General features: G+C 42.7%; 1 protein-coding gene across 1 annotated transcript in view; it reads right to left on the bottom strand.

Annotated features, from left to right (window-relative positions):
- Positions 1-12,754, bottom strand: part of MSH3 (mutS homolog 3) — a 91,880-nt gene that overhangs the window by 22,231 nt on the left and 56,895 nt on the right. The window contains exons 14-18 of the mRNA XM_062513566.1: positions 8,913-9,100; positions 6,140-6,308; positions 3,939-4,003; positions 2,542-2,658; positions 875-982 (exon numbers count right to left, since the gene is read on the bottom strand). Coding sequence (XP_062369550.1) covers positions 875-982; positions 2,542-2,658; positions 3,939-4,003; positions 6,140-6,308; positions 8,913-9,100 — 647 coding nt within the window. The remainder of the gene's footprint in view (positions 1-874; positions 983-2,541; positions 2,659-3,938; positions 4,004-6,139; positions 6,309-8,912; positions 9,101-12,754) is intronic.

The raw sequence follows: 12,754 nt of genomic DNA, 5'->3' as shown, positions 1-12,754 counted from the left end.
GCCTGTCCTCACAAACTAAAAACATTCCCCAAAATAACAGCGAAGTCCAGTCCCTCCTTCAGCAGCCCTCCAGAATTAATTATTGACACCTTCCCTGCAGCTGAGGTTTCACTGAGAAGTCTCCTTCCTGCTAGTTTATAAGCTCTAAGCCACTCTAAAATTCAGTGAATTATTTACATTCTGCATAGTGAATTAATCAGATTTCAGTTTGTTTTCTCATCCGAGTATACCCAAATAAGTGAGCAATTACTTTCAAAGAGATTTTGACAGAGAGACACACAAGATCCCAAGATCCCAGAAGTAATCAATGTTATCTTTAATGATGTATCAAAGCAGAAGTATTTGCAAGTGGATTTCTCCTCATCCCACTATCTGTGTGTGGGTCTTGGGCAGAGGCAGCAGCTCTCACACGTGAGCCCAGCTGAGGCATCACCACTGCTCTGCAAGCTGGAACTAATATTTACCTATTAATTACCTGAGATACACCTCTCAAACATACCTGATACCCTAGACTCTTAGGTATTAGAAAGATACCATAAACTCAGACCTCACTGAGAAGTAGAAACAATTTTTTTTTTAAACACAGAGAAAAAGTCTATGTGAAGTCTAACATTTATTTGTGTGTAAGTAAGACATCGTCTCCTAGACTGAGGTCAAACAACAAACATCAGGATGCTAAATTTGAGCTGCAATGTTTACAGATTTGCATTAACTCTAGAAGCGTCGCTCTGCAAAATCAGATTCAATTGAAACTACTGCAAACAATTTTAATAGTGTTTTTTTTATCATGGCACACACATTAAAACATGATTTGTTTTAAATATGTTCTTATAATTCCATATAAAATCCTACGTAAAAATTAAAAATTGATTACCTGCAGTAGTCTCCTTGTTTGGCCACCTGGGCCAATGAGAACAGGCAGTCCATAGTTGCTAGGTGACAAATGGCTTTAGACACGGGGTGATAATGTTCACTGAAATGGCTGCATCAAAACAGGGAAAAGTTACACAGAAACAGGGAAAGAAATAATTCCATGCAGATACAAAAGCATTGTCAGAATGCACCCCATGCAAACTGCTCACAGGGCTCCTGTGCTCTTTGAATCACTCTGGATCCAAAAAATCCCAGCAGTGCAGTAAAAGATGAGGACCTTGATCAAGGTTCCATTCTAACAGTGAATTATTTTTAAGCACAGAAAATCAGGAAAAATTAAATTCATTAGACAGCTCCCAAAGGGTCAGCAGTTGATCCCGGCTGCCTAAATGAGATGTATAAAAATGCCACAATTTATCAGAATTTCTATGGAATAACAGTAGCTGAATCCCAACCCAGAAGTTACAGTCAAAAAGGAACCAAAGTAAGAGTGTCTGAACACAGGAGTTGTCTAAAATTTCAAAGAATTATGGTATCTACAACAGAATTCATTTTCAGTTTATGGTGCTGTTTCCCCAGTACAATAATGATGTTATCAGGAGAACTGAGTTTTCAGTGGGATTCATTCTCTTAGTCGTCTGGAATTTCTTTTTTTCCTCTCTCCTAGCCTCAAATCTGCAATATAGAATATAAAACCAGCAGGGGAGCAAAATTTAATAAACAAAGACAAAAATGAATGGAGGGATGGGAAAGAAGAGCACTTTCCTACACACAGGTCTTTCTTTCCTTCTTGTCTGCTGCTCTCCTACAACACTACTGAGAACAGACAGGTGAACATAGAGAACTATTTTACAGTATTGCAAAGGAAGCACAACTGGGGAAGTGTGAATTGGAATGCTCTTTCAGTTTCTGCTCTATTTTTGTAATGTCTGGGATCCTAATGGGAAGTAAATCCAGTGAGACATCTCGAGCAGGGACTTGTTAAGATCTTGCCAACTCTCACTGCATGACAAGAGCAACAATTTCAGTGGTTCTGCAATTCATGCAAGTAAAAAAATAACAGATACTCAGGCAACTGACAAAACCAAAGGCAGTCAGAAGTTTCAGGAAGTATTTTTAAAACTCCCTTTTTAAAGATCCTTTGGGAAAGCAGGCAAATAACCCAACCGGAAACTCTGACAAACACATGTGCCAGATGTGAGGGACAATAAAACTCCCACTACTTTCTAGAAAACTCTCATAGTCAGGTTAGCATACAAAATACAAATAATAATAAAACTACTACACAATATTAACAAGTAATATAATAAAACCAGTGAAAACAACTAGATCCAGCTTCACTCAGAGTCAGTTGCACTCCCAGACTGTTAATGCCATGATACTGCTTTTCAGACTTCGTGAAACACCTTGTATGCTTAACAGTGTATTTTCATCCGAATTTTAAAGCACAGAGACATGACTGCTGGTCTCAGGACTCAGGCTCAGAGGCCTTGCCCACAGCTGCTTTAAAACAAAGCACAGTATTTTAACTGACTTCCAGTGAAGGTGCTGCGGACGAGGTAATTATTAACGTGTTTTATTTATAAAACAGGGGGGGTGTTTTGCATTTCTGTTGCTGTGTGAGAGCAGAGCACAGAGGTGGGAGCTGTCCCTGTCTGGTGCACTCACTCCAGGAAGCACAACCACTCAGCACTGCAGTCAAGGACGAGCTGCTCCCGGAGCTGCTGCAGGGTTCTGTAATTTTCGGTAATGAACGGCGAGTGGAAGCGGCTGACGGCTTTCGTGCTGCAGCGGAGAGACACAGAGGGCTCGTTGGAAATCAAGGTTACCAAAGCAATCAGCTGCACCAGCCACACATGCAAAATTAGGCTCATTTCCTTCATCTCTGGCAGCCTCGATGATGGGGTGCTGTCAAGAAAAGTTATTCCGGTGTGATAGCACAGCCCAGTGACCTCTCCTGGGAATGAAGTGGTGGCTCAGGCACCACTGCCCACCCAGGGGGCTCTGAAACTATCACCCAGGTTTGCATCTCTCACAAAACTGCTCAGCAATAGCTGCCCAAGTGCATGAGTGGTTGATGCACAACGAACCAGACAAAAACAAATTCACTGCAGAGAGAACTCCATGATAAGCCTGAAATAAACATAGTTAATACAGATTGTCTTGCTAGTTTTCACTTGAGATACTTGCTGTTTATTTATGTATTTTCATTAAAGACTCAATTTGGCATATCCAGGCATTCTTTTACAGACTCCAGATTAGCTGTAATTTGTTCACCATGTTAATTCTGTCTGATCTGTGCACTTCTGAGTATTAAAAGAAGTTTAATTAAAACAGAATTGAGTGTTAATTCTTGCATAAGTGAATAGAGCATCACGACAGAGTTCAACTTGGTGAAAAATGTCTGTGCTCACACATTACACAGTGGGGCTTGTAGAGAATTCAGCAGTTACATGGACACTGTAACTTTCAGGTATTCAAACCATTCAAATCATAAATCAAATGACTGAAAAGAAAAAAAGCCAACTACATGAGTCAGTCCATCTCTGTTTCACCTGCTGAAAAATTATCCAAAAATCAAGCTTACAAGTATACCAGAGTAAACAGAACTGGTCTGTATGAGGATATGTATAAGCAAATGTTTGCACAGCTACTTTAATCTTTCTGAATAAAACAATAACAATCAAAATTGTATGAAGGATTTGCATGTGCAAGCTGCAGGTACAACTGAATCAAGGCCACAGATCTGACACCAATATATGGACCATGAAGGACTGGCTGAGTAATTCTGTGTTCTGAAAATGTACTGTCTAAAAACAAATGTTGTAACACATCAATTTTTATCTGTTTTGGTTTTTTGTTTTGGTTCGTGTTTTTTTTACTTTTAAGCAGTAGATTTACAATTTGGTGGGGTTTTCAGATACAAAAATACCCCAACAAGCCTTAACACATGGGACAATGAGAATGTGTATATAAATAATTAATACCAAAATACCTCTTGTTTTTCCTTCTTGTTTTTCCTTCTTCTGTTAAAACAGAACAAACTTCAAAGATATTTTACATACCTGCTAACCATAACCCAGTCAGATGGCACAGATGATTTATGGGAATTCTTGACTTCTATCAAAAACTGGAAGAACAGAAATGCAATGTTACACATCGTGGGAAGTCAGGGAGACTAGAGAATCAGAATCATCACTTATCCAGAACCTGCAAGCATCAGAGGATTCAGCCTGAAGAGAATGAACAGAGTGGACAGTAATGTTCTTTTCCCCCAAAAAAGAGCTGGGGTTATGACATACATAGCCCTTCTGCACCTACAGAACTTTGCCTCAGTGAGCTGGGGGTCAAACAAGGAGGCACAGGGAAAACCAGCAGCAGTGTCAGGATGCTCAGCACAGTGAAATTTGTGCGACGTGTTTATTTTATATGATTCATGTCAGCTCTCTTTGTAACAATAGCCTGAGGTCCTGGGTGTCAGAGAGTTGAGGCATTCTCACGTCACAGAATTCAGCTGGAAAACACATTTCCTGCAGAGATTAGGTTAACACAGAACCTGACCACCTTTACAGAAAGCCACAAGACCCACGTCTGGCAAAACTTCTCCATTGTAGCTAATAAGATTTAGATAGAAACTTCTAGAGGAGCCAGCAATCACCCTTAAGAACAAATAAGGGTAACAATCCTAATACAAGAACAGAGCAAGGACAGGGTGCACTAATTCTTATTACACCCAAAACACTCCCAAGGCATTTCCCTGTTGTGAAGGTGCATTTGAGCTTTTCATCTATCAGGGTGCTACAAGAACACAGGAAGAATATACCATACAGATCTAAGGAAGAAAGAGCTGAAATCAAATAAATTCCTGTTCTAGTCCTGTGTTCTATCCCTCCCAGACAATTGAGTTTCCATTACTTCCATTCCTCTGGTATCTTTCTTTTCCACACTGACCATATTCTCTGACCCCTCTGCTGCTTCTTTTGGTGTCTGTGAAACACTCATACCAGAAGCCATGAAATAAGAGCTATCCTATCCCCCAGCCTCTTTCCATCAAGGCACCCAGGCACCCTCTCTGTCTGCAGAGGTTTCTGAGCTGTGCCCTGCTACAAAGGCTTCCTCTCTGAAATGTGTGCAGTGACTGCTGCCTCTGAACCCACTTTTCAGCACTGCCTGGGATGCTCTCCTCTCTTTGATCAGTGCCTCTCTTTACTTCACACAGATGGCAGCTATTATTAACCCAGCTTCCCTGAGAGAAACCTTTCAGATCCTGCTCCTCCCTGACTCAGACAATACTCAAACACACTTCTCCACTTTTCCCTTGGATTCCAGCCTCTGTGCTGACAGCCCACCCAGCTCCTGGGCTGCAGGTTTCCTGTTCTCAGCCTCACCCCCAACAGGAACATCCACTTCAGGTTTCTATCAAAGGCTGCTGTCTCTAATTCAACCCTTCCCTCGTTTTCAGCTGTGTCTACGTGCTCCCTCCTGTGCCCCTTGGATCATCCTCAGCTTTTTGAGTGCCCCCTTCCTCCAGCCTCTTCCCTCCCTGTCCTCACCCACTCCTCTCCTCTACTTCTAACTCTCATTTTCTGCTTCCTAACTCCTTTCCTTCCCCACTTTTCTGCAGAGTTTTTCCTGCTCTCAGTTCCAGAGGACAACACAGAGCAGTGCTACCTCACTGCCCCTTTCAGTTTCCCCACAAACGTGGCAGGGTCTGTTGTCTCTGTTTTTCACCACTGAACCTCTCAGCTGGCTGGATCACGTCCTGCCCACACTTGTACAAAAGTTCCAGTGCAGAACACCATTTCCAAGAATCAGAAGTAAAACAACACTCATCATTCCTTAATACTGTTCCCTCTTCTCTCCCATCTTTCAAATTACACTCTGACTCAGTACTTAGAAATCCTTTCACCATTCCTCAAATTAACCAAATGCTGTGCTTCCTGGTTCTCTGAGAGTATTCCAGTACTTAATAGCCATACAATTAACCTTGGAAGTATGTGTTTTTACGCAGGTGGAGAGGCAAGCATTGCTGAACCAAATACAACTGCACTAATGTGTTTCTATTATTTAAGTCACTCAAGTGATTGACTAAACAAATAAAGGACTCACACAGTAAGAAAGCTGCTCTTCAAAGTTGTACAAAAGATTATAGTCAAATGCCCTCATGAGGCACCACACTGGGTGAATAGAGTTCCAGCTGGGTCCTGCTTTTAAGCTATTTTCTAAGCAAGATGGGTACAGTCATACATAATAAACCCCACAGTACCTCTTGACCCGAAACTGTAACATACTCTGCAGAAGGGTTCTTAATCTGTTTACGAATATCCGGCAGATGCAATTGGATTTTAGAAAGCACATCCTGGATCTCCTCCTTTTTCTTTCGGATGGCAGGGAAGTCTGTCAGGTCCTTGAACAACTGTGTTTTATCTCCAGCCCTACCCATAAGAAATGCAAAGATAAAATAATGGTAAAAACAAGAGAGATACACCTCAGTTTTACCAGCTGCAGCCTAATTTTGTAATTTTTATTTGTTACTTATTAATCTGTATTTTATTTATCTATTATATTTACTTATATGTATATAATACTTATTTACTTCTTCTAACATTTTGTTTATTTATTTATTTATTTTCTTATTTTGTTTATTTATTTGTAATTTTTATTTGTTTATTTGAACATTATCGTAATTCTCTTCTGAATACAGATTTTAAGGTGCTTGGTCATTTACTGAAAGCTGCTGTACTCATCACAGGAACAGAAAGGCACTTTGCACACAGAGCAGCCCAACTGCTGCCAACACCTCTACTGCAGCTAAATGTGAAACTTCAGGTAATTTCTGCAAACCATGAACATAGATTTTTGGCACATTTAGAATTTGGCCAAATTTGGGCATACTTTTGTAAGGATTGCATGGAAAAACCCCCCCTCAAGGCCCTCATCAAAGCAGAATGCCATCAGTACTTTTCCCAGAGCAGCTTCCTTCTTTTGTCCAGAAAAGATTACCCAGAATACTTTTTAAGTAGATGCAACACAATGCCCTTTTCTAATTTCAGTGCCAGAAAAAATGACAGAACTGTTTTGGCAGCACTAGCTCAGCTCAGGATTGAAACCTGAAACAAGCAATGCCATTCAAATGGTTAAAACTGGGAAACTGAACCAGCAATTGAAAATACAGCTGTCAACGAAAATAACAAGCATCTACCTTATCCTAGGAAGTATCAGGCAAACAGTTAAAAAGCAGAGTGATCAGCCCTAAGTTAATTGCAATATAACTTTGCATTTTAGAGCCAATACAGAACTCTGCAAGTTAATTACATCATTACCTTTAGAACTAATAAATGAAGAGCAAGTAATTAGCCAACTGAAAGCATTATAACATGGAAGCAATAAAAAAAATCTAATATTCTACTTACTCCACTATCCCTCTGCCTGCAAATGGAGCCAGTGGCAAGGCAGGTAACACAGAGCTGTGCTCTGGCTGTGCACTCCATCGTTGTTGGGATTACATAAATGACACTGAAGATGCCATTTCAAAGTACAATACTAATTTTTAGAAATGATTCTGTGCTAATTAGGCTAGTTTCCATGGGAATGCAAGGCAAAAAAAAAAACACTAGTAGCCAGCAGCTGATTGTGAAGACTGTCACTGCTATGTGATGCCTACAAAAAAATTTAATGTTGACAGTTTCAAAAACACAAACCCCAAAATCTCAAACTCCCTGTTAAAAAAAAAAAAAAATAAAATAACCCTGGAGCAAAAGGGATCCTTCTGAGAACCATTACAGGATTTTATCCACACCTCATAACAAAAATAACATGTGATGCAGTCTGTGCACAAGTGTGTGTGTGCATGGATGGATGTGAGTACAAGCCATGACTTTGATGAAAGAAATGCTTTTGAGCAAAAAAAATACTGCCACATACATATGATATATATATAAAGGCCAGAAAGCAAGTTGGTTTAATCATTCAGAATAAATGTAAATACAACATACCCATTCTACAGATCATTTATATCTTGTATACTATTCCAGCCATTGTTAGTACAGTCACAGACGGGAACACCCCATGTTTTGAACCTACCTACAGTAAATCTGGTATAATTTGGATACAATCTGTTTTGGCACAAACTGTCACAACTACAATTGGGCACCAGGCATCAGCAGAAATTTCATAATCCCCCCTTGCCTATGGGCAGAGGAAATCCTTCTGCCCTTCTCACCTTCTAAATTTATACATCTTGGGCCCATCACTAAATCAGAAGCAAATACCATGAAGTTCTAGGCTCTGACTCTTATTTTTTCAATCTCAATTTGGGAAAAGGTAAAAAATGTTTTATGAATAAAGCGGATGTTTATGTTAGTCTGTTCTGAATATAAAAGTTAAGACTATGCTGCCCCCATACAACAACACACTGAGCTCTTTGCCACAACCTCAACCAAGAATCCAGGGGTAACAGTGGAGGCAGCAGCTCTTCAGAACAAACAGTACACAGCAAATTATTCAAAGGTATTCTCCAATATAATGCATATTAATTCCAATTTAGCATCTTTTTCAAATGCCTTGTTTTCTTCATGGACCAAAAATGGACATAATTAAGACAAAAAAGGGCAGACAGCTTTGATGAATCGTCACAAAAATAGTGTAAGGCATGCTGTTGACAGCAGAGTTGCCCCTCTGCTGAAGTCTCTCTTCAAAAGGAATAGCTTCTCTTAAAAAAAAAAAATATATTAAAATGCTGTTAACAAACTCACATAATGCAAGACATATTTTCCTGGAAATTCATCACCTAAAACAGGTGAGAATCTTTCACAATATTATTCAGGCAAAATACTCCCTCACTTAGTTTAAAAAAAACAATGTAAGCCATAGGTAACAACAACCCCTACTTTAACTGAAAGGAACTGTACATACATAAATATGAAATAAAAAATATAAAACGGATGTGTATAAAACCAAGGTGCATAATTTGCATAACTGAATACATATATTCAGAAAGCCTATGAGGCACAGTAGAATCGTGTATTTCCTCTACTTACTTGGCTGCTTCTTCATTCAGGATCTTTAAATACTGTTTTACTGGGGAGAGAAGGTCTGGGATTTCCAAGAGTGCATTTTTTAATAGAGGAGATCTCACATGGGAATGTATGACAGGGACAAAAGCTTGAATTTCCAAGTCCAGACGAGACAGGGTGCTGACTATCAAGAAGAACTCCTGGGTAGAGCACTGGGAAGGGAAGCAATGTCTGAATCATTACAATGCATTACATTTTCACTAACAGGTTCCTTTGCTTTTTCAAAATGTGATAGGATGCAAATAAAATGCACGGACAGTAACAGAGCAGCCCCATTAATTAGGGGGGTTAATTAATCACAGCAGTTGTCTCCACCCTTGTCCTCAGGAATTTGTCAAGAGCTGATGTCCTGTTGCTGGGGGCAGAGGTGCACACAAAAGCAGAATAATAAGGTGCCAACAGCAAAAAAGAAAAAGCAGGTTGGTTAATTTCAGGAGCACCACACATTGTCCTCATGGTTCTGTGCAGTGCTGCCCTGGCAGGACAGGGCTTGAAATCAAGGACAGGCACAGAGAGACTGGGAACAAGAACACGGGAAGGAGAAAACCCCGAGAAAGGGAAACCCAGCCCCCTGTGTAAAAAAACCAAACCTGTGTGAAGTGCTTGTAGCTGTTGGCAGCCTGGGCTCTGTGTGAGGAGGGACAGAGGATACACCAGCCCACTCTGCATCCTCCATCCTCTACTCACCACCAGGGAAGAGTCTCCCACCTCCTCCAGGGCATTCTGAGTCTCTAGAAGGAAACATCCCACGCTGGGGCCAGGCACACAGAGCACTGCCAGAGCCTCACCAGTGACAAGCACAGAGCAGGAGCTCACTGGGTCCCTAAAAGCAGCTGTTCACCAAAGCACCAGCTTCAAAAGAGAATCTCCTCTCCCTTTCTGAGACACCCACGTTACCTGTGACCTGGTTCAAGCACTTTTTTCCAGTTTGTTACCCTTAGCTCTTCTTCGGGCAGTTCCCACCCTGCTGGAGCCATTCCCAGTGTCCCCAGTGCCCAGGGAGGCAGTGCTGGCTCTGCAATGCCCTGTGCAGCACTGGGTTTGCATTGGTTTGCATTTGTGCTGCACCTCAGCTGCACAGCTCATGGAAACCCAGCCCCATGGACTATCCATGCTCCCAAACCTTGCTCAATCCAGGCGCACTCCCAGGACATTCCAGGTTCAGGAAGTCTGGAAAAGGCTGTCCATAAATAATTATGTTGGTATTTTTTTCATGTTTCACTGATCTGTAGAAACATTCCTCCTTCAGCTTTCTGAAATTCTCCTATCAGAGAACTGACAATGCTGAAAGAAAAACAGTTTATTTTCCTCACCCGAGGATGCAATGAAGGCAGCAGGATATATAATATTCTTTGTCTGCCACATCCTTCTGTTTTGACTTTTTTTTTTCTCTCTTCTACCACAGCAACCTAGAATTTAATTTCTGGACAGGACTGCATGATGACCAGTACAACTGCTCACAGAAAAGGTAGACTGGAGTGAATCATTATTTCATAGAACACATCTACATTTTCATTTTGGCATCCTTTCTCTTTCAATTTCTCCCCAAGAGTAAATTTTTCTTTCTCTTCCTTCCTGCACTCAAATGCAAGAACTAAGGCAATTCTCATTTATTACACTGCAGTTATTCCCAAGGAACATCTGTACCCAAACACAGAATCAAGTTTTATCCAAAATGCAATTTAACCACAGTTAGGAATTCAGGAGGGCCACAGACACTGCACCCTGAATGTTTCTGGAAAACCTAAGCTCATCTATTTTACAGAACCACAGAGTTCTGTGGGACAGAGGAGACCCATTAGGAGGTTTCCCTGAAAATACTCCAATTTTTCTGTGTTATTTATTTTCTTCTCTCAGGCCCATATGTTCCAAGGTACTGTGTGCTTACCACTAATCCACAGTGCAACAACTGTCATTGTGTAAAAGTGTTATCAGACAGCATAATTTCCTGTTCCATTAAATTAACCCAAATATCTCTAGTTTTACTCGTTTATATTATACTAACTGAACTGCTCCTTTGCTGTTAACATCCTTCAAATACTTCTAAACCTTCTGTTCTCCTTCAATTATTAATTTAACAAAAAAAAAAAAAAGTCTTTCAGTCTTGCTTCATAAACTATCCATTATTCTGCCTCATGAAAACTTTGGGCTTCCTCTGCAGTTGCTAGAATTCATCATCTTTCTGATAATGTGGGACTTCTATCTTGCAAAAGTTCTGACAACAAAATAACAAAGGATTAAATATGTAAACAGTGAGGGAAAGGGGGGGAAAGGAAAGGGAATAGGGAAAAGGGAAAAGGGAAAAAGGAAAAAGGAAGAGGGAAGAGGGAAAAGGGGGAAAGGGGGAAGGGGGAAAGGGGGAAGGGGGAAAGGGGGAAGGGGGAAAGGGGGAAGGGGGAAGGGGGAAAGGGGAAAGGGGGAAAGGGGGAAAGGGGGAAAGGGGGAAAGGGGGAAAGGGGGAAAGGGGGAAAGGGGGAAAGGGGGAAAGGGGGAAAGGGGGAAAGGGGGAAAGGGGGAAAGGGGGAAAGGGGGAAAGGGGGAAAGGGGGAAAGGGGAAAAGGGGAAAAGGGGAAAAGGGGAAAAGGGGAAAAGGGGAAAAGGGGAAAAGGGGAAAAGGGGAAAAGGGGAAAAGGGGAAAAGGGGAAAAGGGGAAAAGGGGAAAAGGGGAAAAGGGGAAAAGGGGAAAAGGGGAAAAGGGGAAAGGGGAAAAGGGGAAAGGGGAAAAGGGGAAAAGGGGAAAAGGGGAAAAGGGGAAAAGGGGAAAAGGGGAAAAGGGGGAAAGGGGGAAAGGGGGAAAGGGGGAAAGGGGGAAAGGGGGAAAGGGGGAAGGGGGAAAGGGGGAAGGGGGAAGGGGGAAAGGGGAAAGGGGGAAAGGGGGAAAGGGGGAAAGGGGGAAAGGGGGAAAGGGGGAAAGGGGGAAAGGGGGAAAGGGGGAAAGGGGGAAAGGGGGAAAGGGGGAAAGGGGGAAAGGGGGAAAGGGGGAAAGGGGGAAAGGGGGAAAGGGGAAAAGGGGAAAAGGGGAAAAGGGGAAAAGGGGAAAAGGGGAAAAGGGGAAAAGGGGAAAAGGGGAAAAGGGGAAAAGGGGAAAAGGGGAAAAGGGGAAAAGGGGAAAAGGGGAAAAGGGGAAAAGGGGAAAAGGGGAAAAGGGGAAAGGGGAAAAGGGGAAAGGGGAAAAGGGGAAAAGGGGAAAAGGGGAAAAGGGGAAAAGGGGAAAGGGGGAAAAGGGGGAAAGGGGGAAAGGGGGAAAGGGGGAAAGGGGGAAAGGGGGAAAGGGGAAAAGGGGGAAAGGGGGAAAGGGGAAAAGGGGAAAAGGGGGAAAGGGGGAAGGGGGAAAGGGGGAAAGGGGGAAAGGGGGAAAGGGGGAAAGGGGGAAAGGGGGAAAGGGGGAAAGGGGGAAAGGGGGAAAGGGGGAAAGGGGGAAAGGGGGAAAGGGGGAAAGGGGGAAAGGGGGAAAGGGGGAAAGGGGGAAAGGGGGAAAGGGGGAAAGGGGGAAAGGGGGAAAGGGGGGAAAGGGGGAAAGGGGGAAAGGGGGAAGGGGAAAGGGGGAAAGGGGAAAGGGGGAAAGGGGGAAAGGGGGAAAGGGGGAAAGGGGGAAAGGGGGAAAGGGGGAAAGGGGGAAAGGGGGAAAGGGGGAAAGGGGAAAGGGGGAAAGGGGAAAGGGGGAAAGGGGGAAAGGGGGAAAGGGGGAAAGGGGAAAGGGGGAAAGGGGTGGGAAAGGGGGAAGGGGAAGGGAAGGGGGAAAGGGGGAAAGGGGGGGAAAGGGGGAAAGGGGGAAGGGGGAAAGGGGGAAAGGGGGAAAGGGGGAA

Source organism: Cinclus cinclus, chromosome Z (assembly GCF_963662255.1).
Source record: "Cinclus cinclus chromosome Z, bCinCin1.1, whole genome shotgun sequence".
Classification (NCBI taxonomy): Eukaryota; Metazoa; Chordata; class Aves; order Passeriformes; family Cinclidae; genus Cinclus; species Cinclus cinclus.
This window is presented reverse-complemented; position numbering and strand designations above follow the sequence as displayed.